General features: G+C 41.4%; 2 protein-coding genes across 5 annotated transcripts in view; one reads left to right on the top strand and one right to left on the bottom strand.

The window, feature by feature from the left end:
- Positions 1–372: 372 nt before the first annotated feature.
- The window catches only part of LOC110186464 (uncharacterized), a 34334-nt gene continuing 17860 nt past the window's right edge, over positions 373–16846 (bottom strand). Inside the window, exons 1-2 of one of the 2 annotated variants that reach the window (XM_020955652.2) lie at positions 2713–2868; positions 373–2439 (exon numbers count right to left, since the gene is read on the bottom strand). In XM_020955652.2, the coding sequence (XP_020811311.2) occupies positions 945–2435 (1491 nt within the window). In that variant the 5' untranslated portion in view covers positions 2436–2439; positions 2713–2868 and the 3' untranslated portion in view covers positions 373–944. Of the gene's footprint in view, positions 2440–2712; positions 2869–16846 lie in introns of those variants that run through there. The other variant, XM_086840438.1, reaches the window with a different exon arrangement.
- Positions 6187–15561, top strand: PGRP-LB (Peptidoglycan recognition protein LB). 3 transcript variants are annotated; one of them, XM_020955685.2, is made up of 3 exons: positions 6187–6343; positions 14614–14982; positions 15100–15561. In XM_020955685.2, exons 1-3 carry the CDS (start codon positions 6244–6246, stop codon positions 15420–15422), a joined length of 792 nt encoding a protein of 263 aa, XP_020811344.2. In that variant the 5' UTR covers positions 6187–6243; the 3' UTR covers positions 15423–15561. The 3 variants fall into 3 exon arrangements, with proteins under 3 accessions (XP_020811344.2, XP_020811345.1, XP_020811346.1); XM_020955686.2 differs by lacking the exon at positions 6187–6343 and adding an exon at positions 7976–10403; XM_020955687.2 differs by lacking the exon at positions 6187–6343 and adding an exon at positions 13933–14067.

Genomic DNA, 16846 nt, shown 5'->3' with positions numbered 1-16846 from the left:
GAATTTTTTGCTTAGATATGAGATTTTTAAAATTTCATTTGTCGAATAAAATTTTCATATAAAACATCGATAAAAAGACTTAAAAAAAAATACCTATATTCACAAGCTGAGTTATGATCAATTCCCGGACCCCATTATTTAATTGCAAACTGCAGGAGTATATAATTCGGCTTCCAGAAGTTAATTTTGTTAAAATTCTATTTCAGGCATTAATATCGGAGTCCAAAAAAATAACGTATACGCACTGGTGTAAACAGTATTAGAACTTTAAAAACTGAACTGCCAAAAAGTAGTTTTTTATACGAAGTTATACAACCCTTAACTTTATTTTATTTATTTGTACTGCCCATATTTTTATAAAACAAAGAAATGTCAGTTTTTGGTATACATATGTATTCATTTATTATATATATTTTCATCTATATATTTTATACGCCAGAGGTCCAAGATTTATTAAATAAAAGCCGACGTTCTTAAGTCTTAAAAAAATAACATAATAATGCTATTTCCATAAAATCCATAGAAATATTTTATAAGGCACCCGTCTGGAATCATACAATTTATTTCTTTGTTTCATACGCATTCTATCCTGACTTGCCCTGGACAATAATTAAAGACTTACTTCCTGCTGGCCCACAAATTGAGTGATTTATTGCCCGACCCCGCCCCCTAATCGAGGGGGGCGCGCCTATCTATCAGCCTTATCAACTACAAGTGCACATAGTGGTGTCCATTGGAGTGTGGGGGAGAGGTCTCGTCATTGTGGAGTGGGAGGAATAAGTGGAGTGTAGTGAAGTGTGCTGGAGTGGCGAGCACGTGAAGTGGCTGTAGTGAGTTCACAAGTGTCCAACTATAACTAAACCGACTTTAAGCTAGCACTAAGTCTAGTAATACTATTTAAATTTAAGCTGGAACGATGGAAATATGTAAGGCTCGACCCTCCGTTAAGTCCAGGCCACACGTTTCCGAGCAAACTTCGGTGGAGCCGCCGTCTCCGAAGTGACCACATTCAGGGAACGGGTTTTGGTGAGACGCTGAGAATCCATTTCGCTGCGAGTGGGTGGCATATCCTGCCACACATCCAGGTTGAGGTTGGAGAACGAGTTGCTCACTTTGGGCACGGGGTCCTCCTCCAAAGGAGCTGCCTGAGATTCCGTCACCTTGAGATCGATTACCGAGGGAGCCGGTTTCTCAGGCTGCTCTTCGTTGAGTTGCTCCAGTTGCTTGTTGGCCTGCTCAATGCCGGTTAGATGCTGACTCCTCAGCTCCACCACCGTCTGCTGCTGCGTGATGTTCGCCTGGAGCAGGGCCCCCAAGCTATCCTTCTCCTGCTCAATGAGCTTGCTCAGCTCACCGTAGCGCTGCAAGTGCTGCTCCCGCCACGTCTCCTCGCAGCGCTGCAGGTTGTACTTCGCCTCCGACTCGTACATGGTCTCGATTTGGGTGCAGGCCAGCTCTTCGCTCGCCAGATCCGAGCGATATTTCGTGAGGAGAGCCTGCAAGTCCTCCGCCTTGACCACGTAGTTGGCCATCCGCTGGAGAAGATTGATGCATAGGGAGATCTGTTTGCGACTGGCCTCGCTGCGCTGACGGATGAAGACCTTGATCTTCTTCAAGTTAAAGGCATGCCCTGCATCGGCCCGACGGATAACCAGAGCTGTGCTCTCCTCCAGCAGCTCCTTCTCCTTGTCCAGCTCGCCGAGGAAGAGCCGGAATTGCTGCTCCTCCTCCTTCAGCTTTTCTGCCTCCTCCTGGCGCAGTCTCAGCTCCGACATGTGCGACTCTTGAAGAGCACGAAGTTCGCGGATCTGCTGCTCCCGGATCTGCTGACGTTCCTTCTGCGCCTGCTCGGTGCGGTTAATCTCCTGCTGGAGCAGCAACTGACGCTCGGCGGCCAGGGCCTGCTGCTCCTCGCGGTGCTGCTGATTCTCGATCTGGCGGTCCAGCCAGTTGAGCTTCGCCAGCACCTCGTTGTCCGACTTGGACTGGTAGAGTAGCTTTTCGTCATCGACGCCATGCCGCCAGCGACCGTAGAGTTTGGCCTCCATCTCCAGCTTGCGACGCAGCTGCTCTTGCTCCTTCAGCGACTGGTTGACCCTGCCCAGCATCTGGAGGTCACCGCCGCCCGGCTCGCGGGGCCTCCGGCGTCGCTGCATTTCGGTGTCGTAAGTCTCGTTTTCGAGCGCCAAGAGCTGGCGAAGCCTCGTCTTTCGCTCATCGAGAGCCGTCTGCTTCTCCTTCTGCTCGCGACTGGACTGCAGCTTCTGGTCGGCCTTCTCGTAATACTCTTTGTTTGTCCAGTTCTCGAAACGGGACGTCACCTTGCCCCAGTGGCTGTAGTAGCTGTTCAATGCCTGGGTGGCCTGCACCCGGTTGTTCTCCTGCTCCATGCGTTGCGCGTACGCCGCGTGCTGCTGGTTGAGGCGCCCCGACATCTTCCTGCCAAAACACACAGAAAAAATATGAGAAAAGAGAGATAAAGATGGGTGAGAGTCTGGGTTGGAGGCGCCACTTGGCAGACAAGTTCATAAACTTTTAAATTGGGGCCAAGGCGAGCTATAGTGGTGTAGGGAGGAGAATGAAAAAAATGAAAAGGAAGCAATTTCTCTTCGACAAGGAAAGAATCTCAGCTGGACACACACACTTCATGGAGGAACTTCGTTCAATTAGCTCACCAGGATGTTCAACTCTGAACCGGGCCAGGAGACTCACCTCGGTGAAAGGAGATATATTCCGCTCCGGAGATACAGGGGGAAAACCGAGAGCTGAAAGTTTACTGTTCGTAGTGTTTCCCTTTTTCTGACGACTGCTGTGTGTGCCTGTCTTTTGTGCTGCCTACTCGGACCGACCACTGGGAATTCGAAATTCTGGGCAAATATCACCAACGAATTCCATTCTTTTGGCCAGTCAAAGGCCCCACCCCCCTGCTCGTCCCGCTTTTGGTCAGTGAATGCATGGCTGGCGACCGGACAAGCGTTATGGTTTCCCCGGCGCTTCATTTTGGGTTTTTCCCCCGCCATTCCCCCAGTTCCCCATCCAAAACTGCAGCCAGCCATCACCGCAGCTGTCACTAACTGCCAAAGCAGCGCCAGCACCAGCTGAAGCAGAAAGGGCAGCGGCAGCGGCAGCGGCAGCCAGTCGAGCAGCCAAAAACGCAGAAATATGGCCAAAATCTGCCGGAAGAGGCCCCTGTCCACACTATGGCGTAGCCGTTGCCATGCTCCCGAAACATTTCCCGGCCAGAACCAGCCGCCAATCCATCAAACAGGGCAGGCAGTCAGGCAGGCCAGCAGATTGTTAGAGGAGTCGGGATGCAAATGACCACACTAGGAAAAAAGAGAAAACAATATTTTTGGCGGCTTTCCTTCAGCCAGAATTTTTTAGAGGAACAATTTATGGAAAGCCCTTAAATCATTGTTCAATTTAAAAAGTGATGGCCACTTGAACCCCAGAGATATGAGCCAAATGCTAGAAGATATTATATATTCTGATCTTATGCTAGGTTAGAACCCTCAACATCTATAAACTTTTCCCTTGACTCCATTTGTAAATGTTTCTATTTGGTAAAACAAAACTATATTTCAATATTTTAAAGTGCAGAAAACCCAACCAGGAGCAGGGGAGCAGAGCAGAGCTAATTTCCCAAAGATTTATGGCCAGCACGAAGCGCATTGATATATGCCAAATTGTTTACAAATTGATTGCATTATTAATAATGCCCACCAGAGAGGCCTCCGATCAAAGCCTCTTTGGGGGCTCATTGCGAATTCAATGGAAAATGCGAGCAAGGTGCGTGGCAGTGGGCTCTGCAGGGGGGGATTTCGAGGGGGAAGGGAATGAAATGTAAAATATTCCAACAAAGTACTCCTTATGTCATATGACAGACGACAAACTTTGGCAATAAATCAAACAACAGGCGACGATGCCACTGAGAGGCGGGATCTGTTATGTTCAGTTCAGTTTGGTTCGGTTTTGTGGGGGCTGATGCGGGTTCTGGCGTGGGCGTGGCACACGTGGAATAAGGTAGGAGCAGCAGGAGCAGGAGCAGTGAAATGCCAAGATGCCACCGCTATATAGACTTAATACACTTTCGGCACACACAAATTCACTTCCTTAATTGAAATTTTAATTTGAATACTTTGGCAAAGTTTTTGGCCGACAGCCAGCGAGCAGCTCGCTCGGAGCTCGGAGCTCGGAGCTGGGAGTGAGACAGCTCGCTGGCAGCAATAACAAACAGCCAAAAAGTCGCCGAAATCCATGTACCGCCACCCCGTGGTACATATACCCACCATTGCCACGTTGCCATCGCGTTATCCTGCCAGCGACCAATTCCCCTCCGCAGGCAATCTCGCACAGGCTCAGCGCGTTTTCAATTTACGCGCCTCGCGAGTCGTTTGTCATTTTATGCGTCCTAATATATGGCATGTGCGTGCCGCTACAAGGATACCAGTCTGTCCTGCCCCCTCCGACTGGTGGCCCCACTCCCACTCCCCATCAACCAACACCCCTGATGGGTGAATTTTCCTGCCAACCAGCAAGGCGTAACTAATCAGCACAGACAATGATATGGCGACATCTGATGAATTGTTCGTTTTGCCAAAGACTTCAATTGGGGGTGTTGGTATATACATAACATCTAAATGGGTATGCACAGAAAAGAAAACTTAATGGATATTTCTTGTATTTAGAATATAATTTAACACTATAGTACCGCGTAAATACTTAGTGATCTGAACAATAGATTCGTAGAAAGTAAACTTTAAAACGTTTAATGGAACAATACTTAAATGAAAACTAACAAAGTTCCCCCTTTTAGTGCCTGTTTTTATTTCGGGGTCACAGCTTGATTAATTTGTTTATTATTGATCACTTTGATTGGGTGAATACCCTGATTTTCCTGCGATTCGTTCAATGTTCGATTTGAAAAATTTAAATTAAAGAAAAAACCCCCCATCAAACCCTATCACCAGCACTTAAATTTCTTTCGTAAGACATTCAGACAGAGGGGCCCTTTGGTTTTCATATCAATAAATTAAATGCTATCTGATATTTATTCGATTTGGTGCGACCAATTCATTACGATTAAGATTATTTTGATAGCGGAAATGAAGTGAAATGAAATATTGAAGCGAAGATATGTCAAGTATGCACTGATTATTCGCTGTGTACGAGTAGATCGACTCTTGCATGGGCTCAGCCATCAAAGAGTTTTCATTGAGCCCCGTTCCGGCTTCGGGGCTTCCCCCAGCGAGATTGCAATTACTTTTGTTAATTGTAATATACACACAGCCGCGCGCAGAGACACTCGTTTATTTATCTAATGTGCCAGAGAGTGTAAAGCTTCTGGCTTCGATAATGTTTACCTTGGTGAATACCCCGATTGTCGATTCGCAGGCGAATAAAAGAATGCCTGTGATTTTGCCTCTGATTTTGCGTGATTTTTGTTTTTGTTCTTCCCCAGCATTTTTCATCGGGAGAGCGTGCCAAGGCGTAGTTAGTGTGCGGCGCACTTAATACCCTGATAAGATGTGCGATTAGTGGGGGGAGCCAGCCGTCGAAGGGTAAATTATGAGCACAATGGTCAGTATTGTTACCTGCCGAAAGTCGATCAGGGGATGCCCTAACAACTGCCTCCAAACTCTCAGAAACTCTTCTCAGACCTATGTTTCATTACAAAAATATTAGTAATTAACAAATTATAGTTTTAATCAAAATCCATAAACCTATTGCTTGGCTTATGCAAAGTCCACTTAAGTTCTACTTAATATCCTGTTAAAGTTACACCTCTGAAATGAAAACCCCCAAGCAATTTATCCCATCAAAAATAAAAGAGAAAATATCTTAAATTCTTTACCGTGTGGTTATCTCAACCGCACACCTGTGGTCGTAAACATATCTTAACTTATTACAGTGTTATATCGAGAGGCATAAAAATTACGTTTATGCCCGAACAATGGGCCAGAACGAGTGTTCTGCACTTAAAAATAAACGTTTGCCTGGCAATTATTATTATTGTTTTATACAGAGCCAGGAGGATTGGATTAAAAATGTGTTCTCCCTGCTAAAGGGAGTTCTTATACCCCCTCGAAAAGGAAGAGCAATTTGAGATTACAAGGCCTAATCAAAGGCACTTGTTGACACAGGGGCCGGCGCCCCAAAAATAGTCGAGTTCCAGTTCGAGTTCTCTTCGGCCGAAGCCAATGGTCTATAGTTCAGTTGCCGTCAAAGACGGTGGCACGCAACATGGGCGACAAGGCGTCTGGATCCGTCACACAACACCACCCACCACTCACGGACTCTTACGACCAGTTCTGGCAACAACAACAGCTGGCCACGAGTTGCGGTAAGTACGCAACTTCAGCCACAACTATTTTGCTGCTAAAAACAATTCAACAATTTCCAAGAGCGTTCGAGAAATTTCCCCTTTTTGAAGTGTAATAAATATTAAGTTCGGGGTGGGGCGTGTGGCCTGCGTGTTTACCTTGCCACAAGTATAAACAGCAAATAAAATAAAGCAGCTCCAGGTATACACACACCTGAGAGAAAATGAGACTGGTGATTTGGACTTCCTTTTGGCCGGGGCGGCGCCAGCAGAACGCATCTGGCGCTGCGCGGTGCTCCCCCTAAAATTTTCGACCCGAAAAACCTGTGTGTGTGCACGACGAAAAAACGATACAAATTTAGATTAAGATCGAGATGAAGATGGAATGTGTTTGTTTGCCATAAATCGACGACGGAAAATAAAATGCTGTTAATTTGTCTATCTATCCGACTAAAGCAATTTAATACCGGCATTTGCAGTGGGCTTCCCCCGAAACCCAAATGATCACACCGAGGGGCATCCCCGGCCCAAAAAAAAAAAAAAATACTACCAATTTAAAACACACACATAAAAAAAATTAAAAGAGTATGTCCGGTGGCGGTGGTCAAAGAAAGCACAGATGACACAGAGAACAATCAGGGACAGAGATGCTGTCACAGTTACCAAGTCACGGTTTTCGTGAAACTAAAATCTGGTCAGGAAATGATACCAGAAATCAAAGTGCAAAATTAATCAGTTCTATTTGAAAAGGAATACCGATAATTTATCAAGTTCTTTGTATGGAAATAATAATATATTAAGTGGCACTTAAAGTGTTTGTAAATAAAACTACTTGAGAGAAATTTCCAAAGGAAGCAGAAACCCTTCAAGAACATTCAAGAAACCTTACTTTGAGTGATGAAATCCAAAAGGAAAATGTTAAATTTGGTTTGTAACAACCATCAGAAAACTTGGCACAAAAAAGTTCTGAAAAACAAGGCAATGCAAAAAACTTATACAAAAACGATTTTAGAAAAGCGAATCAGCAATAATAATATATGATATGAAGAATAATAACAATATATTAAGCATCTTTAAGGCTAAAAATATTTAACAACTTTAAAATATCTCTAAAAAAAAACTGTAACCTAAATTTTGAGAAATGACAGACCTTCAAAAAATAAAGCTCTATTTACATATTAAAATATTAGTATTCGTCAACGAATGAGTCATAGATGGGGAGGGACTTTTTTCAAAAACTATCTTTCCCAGAAATTGTGGAGATGGAATTGTCTAAACTATAAATCTTCAAAGACATATTGATAGAGTATTAATAAATTACTAAATTGGCTGACTCTCAACTGAAAACTGTCTGCAGCTGAGTGATCTCACGGACTTTCCCACCAGCAATTATTATTTGCACAACTATTGTTTAAAGAGATTGTCAACAGAAAGTTCCCCCACTGCTGATTTATGGGTCCCGATAGAGTGGGCTCTTATCAGCGACGACCTTCAAGACTGACCGATATTGAACTACTTGAAGTGGAGTGAGAGTGCTGCCAATCCCAATGATCAGCGATCCGCATCAAGGTCGTCAGATTGCCATAAACTATAACTGTTATAGTTGTTAATAACTATCGCCCCCGTCGGAAGTTGTGATTGCGGAAAACACGAGGCGTGGGTTCCGCCCTATACCCTAGGTGGCGTTTTTTGTCGATGATTAACCTTAATTGTATATCAGAGTGATAGGTTAAAGTATAGCCATTTCATGCACTGAAATAAATGTGGGCTAATGTTATTAAACTTATCTACAAAACGTGCTAATAAAAAAAAAACTTAGTTATACGTTAAAACTGAAATTATATTTGTAAATATACATATAGATCTATGTAATCGGAAAAAGATACAAGTACATTGAATACAATCTTTCGCATATATTTTTACCCGTGCAATGGTATTATTATTTTAGTAAAAATCATTTTACTCTATGAAAGAGTCATTTCCGACCCTATAAATCATATATATTCTTTATCAGCATTAAAAACTGAGTCGATCTAAGCATGTCCGGTCGTAAAATAAATTTTGTCCATTTTTTCAAAATTTCATAATGGTTTCATTTCATTAAAATTGTGAAAAATTGTCAAAAAATTGTATTTCTTTAAATTGTAAAGTGAGTATGCAGATTTGTTAAACTAATAAAACCTAACATAAGGCAGCTTTCCAAATGAAAATTAATGCTATTTTGGCTTAGTTTTGAAATTTGTAAACTCTGGTTTATAGAACAAATTTGCATATATAATTATTGTTAAGTATCGGGTCAAAGAATGGTATTATTATTTTAGTCAGAAGCTTGTTTTGCAATGAAGGAGTTATTTCCCACCCTATAAACTATATATATTATTGATCAGCACGAAAAGACGAATCGATCTAGACATGTTTGGAAGAAAACTATTTTTTTGAAATTTTTTTTCAAAATTTCAAAATTTTATAAGGGGTTACATCGTTAAAATTGTCAAAAATTGATCAAATTTTTTATTTTAAATTGAGTATGCAGATTTATTACCCTAATAAAAACTAGCATAGGAATGCTTTCCGAATTAAAATTAACTCATTTTTGGCTTAGTTATGAATTTTTTAAGGTTCAAGTTGTCGAACAAAATTGTCATATAAATCATAAATAAATAGCGATTCAAAAAGACCAGATATTTTAAGCTTATTTCTTATCGATTCTCTATACGATCTTATAATTAAATTGTACACTGCATTTGTGTATATTATCCTTTCTTTCTTCGGTAATAATTATATTAAAAACTATATTTTCCCATGTTTCTAAATTCGATATATCACAAATTTGCAATATTTTCAATGTGATATAGGATTTTTCTACTCGATTTGCATTTCTACTTTGTCTATATCTAACCATTTACCCTTTTGATTACCATTTCCTTGAAATTCCCAAGATTTCTTTCCCTTAAATCAAACTTTAAGAACGCAAGACCGAATAATTTCAAAAAGATATAATATCTTTTGCACATTTAAGTGCATTTTTCTCTCCGTGCAGGCATATATTTATCTATATCTATACCAAGAACTGCCGATTCACGCTGACACGTGTAGCGTCGACCCTCGTAATGTCGGTGCTCGAAAAAAAGAACCCTTTGGATTGGAAAAAGTACCGCCGATTCGAACCGAAGAGGTGAAATGTGGTTAATAGGGGCCAATGGATTCGCAGGCGTGAATGTAATTCACCGCGGAATCAGCAATTACCATATTGAATTTCCCCAAAGACCGCAGCCTGACCTTAGATGGAACTCTGCGTAGCCCGGCGATCCCCCTAAAGGCGCTGATAACACAGCTTTATCAGGAGCAGCGACGTTGGCCGAGGCAGCGGCGGTAAATGCGGCAGCAACGGCAACGCCGACCGCAGCAGAGGCGGTAAAAAGCTCGCTCGCAGAGCGGAAGTGCTGGCAAAATGAATATTAAAAGAGCGAGTGGAGAGCGCGATCTGCCAATAAGTTTCATGCGATTAACGATTTGTTTGGCATTGCGGCAGTAGCAAAAGCAGAGGCAAAGGCAGCGGCAGAAGCAGCAACGGCAACGGCAGCAGCGGCAGAGTTGGTGCGAATTTAGTTTGGATTTTTCTATAAACACAGGCCCGCCCTTATGCTGGCCAACATTCGCGCTTGTGATACGAAGCATAGAGCCGCTATGTTAGCGCTGCGAACCAAAGTCTGACCTTCACACATTGTCGAAATCTTTTTGCACATTTCTTGCCGCTGCATTAAAAAACAAAGCCAACAAACCAACAAACTACAAACTAAGAGCAGCAGACAAACAAACAAAGAAACAACAAGTATCAACTAGCAGCAATCGACACAAAAGTTCCTAAATCAAAGTCACATTTTGTGCGCACACACAAGTTCCTAAGTAGCTGAAAGCCAGACAAACAACAAAACAATCGCGTCAGCAGAAAGCAGAAAGCAGAAAGCAGAAGCACCTAGAAGAAAGCAGTAAGCAAAAGCAACAAGCTACAAGCAACAATAAACTTCAGCTGGAAAAAGCAACATGACAGCACTGGGATTAGTTCTGCTATCAATGATGGGTAAGTGTCGTGTGCTCGAGAGGCTTTTCTTATCGAAGTCTGCAAAATGCAGAAGATATCCCACCTTCTCGTCTATTTTATCTGAGCGCCCTGCAATCACCTGCAATCAGTGTCCGTTGAGCTCTGACAGCTGTTATATACATATTTTATACACATATATCTATATATGCACCGAGCACTGATAGCTGACGTATAATATATGCATAATTTGCACGCTGTCAAGATATGTGATTTTTTGTTTCAATTAATTACTGACATTTAACAAAATTGTCATTTACGGCCTGACAGCCAGCGGGCGAGTGAAATTGTTTTTGATTTTAATATTCATAATAATACCGGCACCCTAACTGAGGCACTGGGTACTCTTATCATCTGCTCTTGCATTACGAGAATTCTTATGAAACGGAGATAATGGTATATGTTTTTTATAGTAAGAGAAAAATATGAATGAATTTGTTTATTAATGAAAAGTTTTATCATACTTAATATATGAATGAGAAAAGAGCTTGGGATATTGTATTTTAAATATATTTTAGTTTGGATACCAAATTTGGTACCTTACAAATTTCTAAGAATGCAATTAGATAGATTTGATCTAATCTAGATCTAGATCTAGAAATGTATCTTAAAATTCCCAAGTATAACAAACTGCTATAAAAACGGTTCAAAATATCATTCACCGAAGTTAGAATCTATGAGATTCCTTTGCTCGGAATAACTTTTTAAGTTCTTGGTTATATAATCTCGCCTCAATCTACATATGAGTGAAAATCAGCTAAGATGTAAGGATGTAACTCCATCTAAAGAACCAATATCTACACCAAAAAAATAAACTCATGGAAAATAGATTTAAAAGGCATACATGTATTAACAATTGTTTTCACATTGATTAACCATAAAAACCTGCAAAAAAAAGGGAATTCAATAGTCGGTACTTAAGCCTATAATTGCTCGCTTTCTTTTTTATTTAGTCTTTTCGTTCTTTTTTGTTGATTTTATTGTGTTCTTTTTTTCGCTGTTTGTTTGCTCCGGGTACTTTTTTTGCCGTTGTCCGGGTATCGTTCGTTTTTTGCCTGTTGCTTTTTTAATTTTTGTTGTAATCGAGCGTGACTTAATTTCGCACATTCCCCCTGAAACAATGCACGGATGGATATTTGTTTAATGGGCAGACGGCTGACGACTGACGACCGACGACCGACGACCGACGGGCCGCTCTTCAGCATCGTCAACATAATAATATTGAAATGTCTCTATTATGTGCTTTGCCTGATTAAAAACAAACAATTACCTAAGGGAGCACTCCAACCGCTCGGCGAGAGTGTGTGTGCATGTCTGCCACTCTAATTACTCTCTGGTAATTTAAATACTTCAATTATGCGAGAATTTAATCAACGGAGCGGCGTAGGATTAATCGAAAATTATCAAAGAACTTTGCGCCAAATGCCTCCGAAATTGCTTTTTGCAAAGCTGAGTGTGTGTGTGTGAGTAAGAGCTTAGGTGATTTACCCCTGACGGCACCTAAACTATCGCCCAACATTGCGATAAAGGGTGTGAATATTTGGGGCATGTGTGTGTGTGTGTGTGTGTGTGGCAGTGAGGGCCACAAAGTTTGCAACATTGATTAGGCCAACGAGTTTTAATGTTTACATTATTAGGCCGCGTAATTAGGGTAACAATTAGGGTAGTGGGGCGTGGCTGGGTAGAGCTCACGGAGCTATCGGAGCTCTCCGAGCTTTGCTGTAAATATAAATGTAATTAACATGTTACACACACTAAAAAAGTAAGCGGCATAAATTAAACAGCCAACGATTTGCCATTCCCCTCACATCCTGCAAATGGCTGCTCCTGTTCTTGCTCTTGCTTCGTGCTTCCTGCTCTGTTTATTATTCAAGCACGCGCCGTCGATGAAGTCCAGGATTCAGGATCCACGATAGGTGCCAAACAGCGGGTGCGACACTAGGCAGGAGCAGCCAACAATTGTTGGCAAAATAATAAGTTTCATAAACTACTTTGTAATATTAACTCAAGCACAAAAGAGGAAGAAACTTGTGCTTTTAAAAATTAAGTCAAGAAATAAATAAATATTCCAAAAATTACAGAAAAAGTTAACAGCCACAATTTCGTTTCCACATAATTAAACCATCTTTAAACCTCTTCAATTCATACAAAATTTAAGGGGAAAACTATTTTCCACAGTTCAACCCAAACCGGAAGTGCGCAAATCAGGATGTTAAATATATTATTTCGACCTCGTCTGTGTGCCCACACAACTTTCGCTTTCCGTAAATTTTAATTAGAAACTGCCGCTATTAACTTAGTCAAGTGCCGCGTCTCCTGTTTCCGCCCGCTCTCTCTCTCTCTCTCTCTCGCTCTTTCCGTTCAGCCATTTTCCCGGCTAAGTTTTCCGTATGCATATAAATGCTGTGGGCGTATTGCCCGGAGTGGGCGTGGTGCCGAAGTTTTTGGCAGACGGCAGCGCAAACATGGGCAAACCTCTTTCATTCCTCCTTCGGCACACATAAAGCAAATTTTGAATGAAATAAAATAGTTTTCGAGTCAAATTGGAGTCGTCGAAATTTGCATTTATGACTCAGGGCCAAACGGAACTGGGCTCCCAAAGGGGAGGGCCATGGCAGTGTCAACGGCCAAACGTTCACGCCATTGATAGATGATACCATAGCCGCAGCACCTGTTGCTCTTGGCTTCCGCTGCCGCTGCTGCTGCCGCTGCTGCTGCTATGTGGCTTTTGGCTTTCAAACATTTCGCATTGACGGCTTTAAGCTGAGTCACGCTAATGGAGCGCCGAAGCTGAACGAATCGGGAATGACCTGCCCCGAAATAGATACTTTTATCTGCAGATAATCTGCCAACGGATTTTTCTAGCAAAACATTTCGATTTTATTGTGTTTTTTGTTCGTGGGCCAATCTAAATATTTACTTTTGCTACGAAAGCATGGAAAAATATTGCGCCATAAAAATACAGCAAATTTTTTCTAAAACTTTGAGACAAATATTTACATTATAGTCAATTTTGATAGAGGGTTGATGGAGGATTTTGGAATTTGTTTTGTTTTCATACGTAAATGTGTGTTTGTTATTTCTAAAAATGGGCTCTAACATTTGATTTTTCAATTATATTACTTTATACAACATTATATAAACAAGAGTAATACAATAATGTTCAAGTCCCTCTAGCTTAAAAGTAATTTTCTCTCAAACTGAAAATAAAAACGGACTGTATTTTAAAGATATTTTTAAACGATTTAAAAGTATTTTCTCGCAGAATACAAACAGTTTTTAGCTGTTTTTAAATGATACTGATAGCTTATATGCCCTGCTATCAACTTTTTCTACTCAAAATCAAATAAAAATCACCTAGCAGTCGCTAATTTAGCATATTTAATTCCCGCTCAGCTCAAGCAAACAGACTGATGACGATCTCGATTTGCCAATCGGAGCCGATCGGTGACTTGTTTTTTACGTAGCTCTCTCTTTGTATATCTCTCGTTAAAGGGGGATTTTCAGTGGGATCGGGGAGTCAGCCAGGCAGAGTCAGTACAAAATCGTGGCTCGTTCGAGCCGCAGTTACCGCAGCAGACATCCGCAGACAGACGCCTCCGCGTTGGGGAATCCGGCTATCATTTATCAGTGGAATGTGAGAAATGTACGGTAGCAGCAGCAGCACCACAGACCACACTTCGCCCACCTACTACACACATCACGTATACGCACCCGCAGCCCAGAACCAACCGCCTTCCCTCCTCCCTTTTGCAATTAAGGCCAACAAACGTTGGCTGTCTTGAAAGTGTTTTTGTGTCAGAAATATGAAATATAACGAAGCATCTTCTCGTTTTGGGCGAAAGTTGAAAATCCAACTTGTTTTCTCGTCATCACCAAATAAAAGTCAAGGGCACAAGACACCAGATTACGAATGTAAACAACACGTTAATGCTCAGAGCTAAATTTAACAACTAAAAACAACAATATTTTTTAACGTGATATGCATTCCAGAAATTGGAAGGAATTTAATGAAAAGAAATGAAAAACAACAAGTAATAAATTGAGTAATCAAATTATTGATTTCAAAATGTTAGTGATGTTGAGGCAAGATTTCTAGGGGGAATTTTTCTCAATTCTTAGTATTTATTTTTTTATTTATTTAAGAAGAATTTTTACTAAACCAAACACCTATATATCTTTTCATTTACAGGCTATAGCCAACACATGCAGCAGGCAAATCTGGGCGATGGCGTGGCCACAGCCCGTCTTATTTCCCGCTCCGACTGGGGCGCCCGACTGCCCAAGTCGGTGGAGCATTTTCAAGGACCTGCTCCTTATGTGATTATCCATCACTCGTACATGCCGCCCGTGTGCTATACCACAGTGGATTGCATGAAGAGCATGCGGGACATGCAGGACTTCCATCAACTGGAACGTGGCTGGAACGATATTGGCTATAGCTTTGGCATTGGCGGCGATGGCATGATCTATACAGGTCGTGGCTTTAATGTCATTGGAGCACATGCACCCAAGTACAATGACAGGAGTGTGGGCATTGTGCTCATAGGAGATTGGCGAAGTGAGTAGAATTTAAAGTTAACTATAATAAATCTTAAATCAACACCAAGGAATGAAATTTTCTCCCTCTCCAAATACCTGACTTATTAAGAGTTGCTATTTCTTCTTTCATTTTTAGCTGAGCTTCCCCCTAAACAAATGTTGGATGCTGCCAAAAACCTGATCGCTTTTGGCGTGTTCAAGGGCTACATTGATCCTGCCTACAAGTTGCTGGGCCACAAGCAGGTGCGTGACACCGAGTGTCCTGGCGGCAGGCTGTTCGCCGAGATCTCCACCTGGCCGCACTTCACCCACCTGAACACCACCGAGGCAGGCAGCACTCCCACACCCGTTGAACCCCACGCACACGCACACGCTCATCCGGCGCCGCCTCAAGTCGCACCACAGGCGCCACCCCAAGTGGCAGCCCAATCCCCGCCAGCTGCCACTCACAAGGTCTAGCCCAAACGCAGTTTAAGAGAAGCCACAACGAGCTCGGCTCCCCGCACAAATGCCAAGGAGTTCATTCAGTATTCATTAGATGTCTCTTCGAACATTTCACAAATAAAGCAATTTCTAGATGATAACACTTAAGCATAAACCCCGCAAGTTGCTCATTGTATCCACCAGCAGCACTCTTACCCCGCCGTTCGCACTTGTCAAATCAAATAGCAATTAATTTGTGTCAAATTCGATTTCGATGGCGCACAAGTTTTTGCTTGGCACGCGCGGCAATGAAAATGTCGGCGAACCCGCAAAACGAAAGGTTTTTCCAACCATTTTGGCAGCGGGGTCCTCCCTCCCCCATAAAAAAAAACAACCAAAATTCTAGATTCCATTCTCTGAATTATTGAAGACCCCCGGGGGGGAAAGTCGCACACACCAAATGCGAACTGCGAACCAAAACGCAATCGCCTTTAAGCGGATTTTTTAAAGTCCCCAAACATATGTTTTTTTGATGGAAAATATTACGTACATACATATAATTAATATTTTCACAATGCTATATAATAACTATAGTAGAGCTTGAACAAAAATGTTTCTATTGGCTGCCAATTGGAAATTTTCATACTGCGTGGGCATGCAGATTTTAGCTATTTAATTTCCCATACTTTTTGGCTGTCTTTGACAGTCGCAAAAAATAGGCCATTGCATGCTTTTAGGCAGCGCTTTAAAAGGGAACCATGAAAAAATATGCATTTGATGGGAAAATCGTTGAAAGTTAAATAAATATTTGTGGTGCTGACATTCGACATGCGCATTAATTACATTTGTTTTTTCCCCTTTTCAGGCCATAATTGCACTCAGTTATTGCAATGATTTTGCAAGCAAGAAGGGAATATTTTAACTGGTTGTATTTCGTTCTTTAACTGACCTATTAGTGTGAAACTTGATGTATTCACTTGGAGTAAATACATCAATTGGAAAACTCAATAATAACTCTACATGTTGGGAAAGAAGTATTTGGTAAATGCACAAATATTAATACGAGCATATTTCTACCCTATAAATGGGTTATCTGAAATGCATTTATCTTGTTTTTCAACTAACATTTAATTCTAAAACTTTATATAGTATTTTAGAGTTAAAATAAAAGTTGGAAACTTTAATAAGGTTAAAAGAATCCTTTTTCTTTTAGCTCTATAGAAGTTCTTAGTTGAATTTGCGAAAATAACGACTGATAGATGTCTTCCTCTTAATGAATATATTTCGTTTTGTAGCTAATATAGAAGTCTGAAAGTATGTAAACTTATTTAGAGTAAAAAAACAATATTAAACCTTTAATAATATTAACTGAACCCCTGCAAGTTTTAACTTTGTACAACCACAAAGTATCTTTTTAGTTTGCAACTGCACAAATGTGCTATAGTCTAGCCCTAGTTCAA

The sequence above is a fragment of the Drosophila serrata genome, unplaced genomic scaffold, assembly GCF_035046125.1.
Source record: "Drosophila serrata isolate PLE 108 unplaced genomic scaffold, ASM3504612v1 contig_382, whole genome shotgun sequence".
Taxonomy (NCBI): Eukaryota; Metazoa; Arthropoda; class Insecta; order Diptera; family Drosophilidae; genus Drosophila; species Drosophila serrata.
This window is presented reverse-complemented; position numbering and strand designations above follow the sequence as displayed.

Excerpts from the sequence above, each read along its gene's own strand:
- PGRP-LB (XM_020955685.2), top strand. The coding sequence starts at position 6,244 with ATGGGCGACAAGGCGTCTGGATCCGTCACACAACACCACCCACCACTC. Across the intron at positions 6,344-14,613 it reads ACAGCTGGCCACGAGTTGCG|GCTATAGCCAACACATGCAG; the intron begins GTAAGTACGCAA and ends TTTCATTTACAG. Across the intron at positions 14,983-15,099 it reads GCTCATAGGAGATTGGCGAA|CTGAGCTTCCCCCTAAACAA; the intron begins GTGAGTAGAATT and ends TTTCATTTTTAG.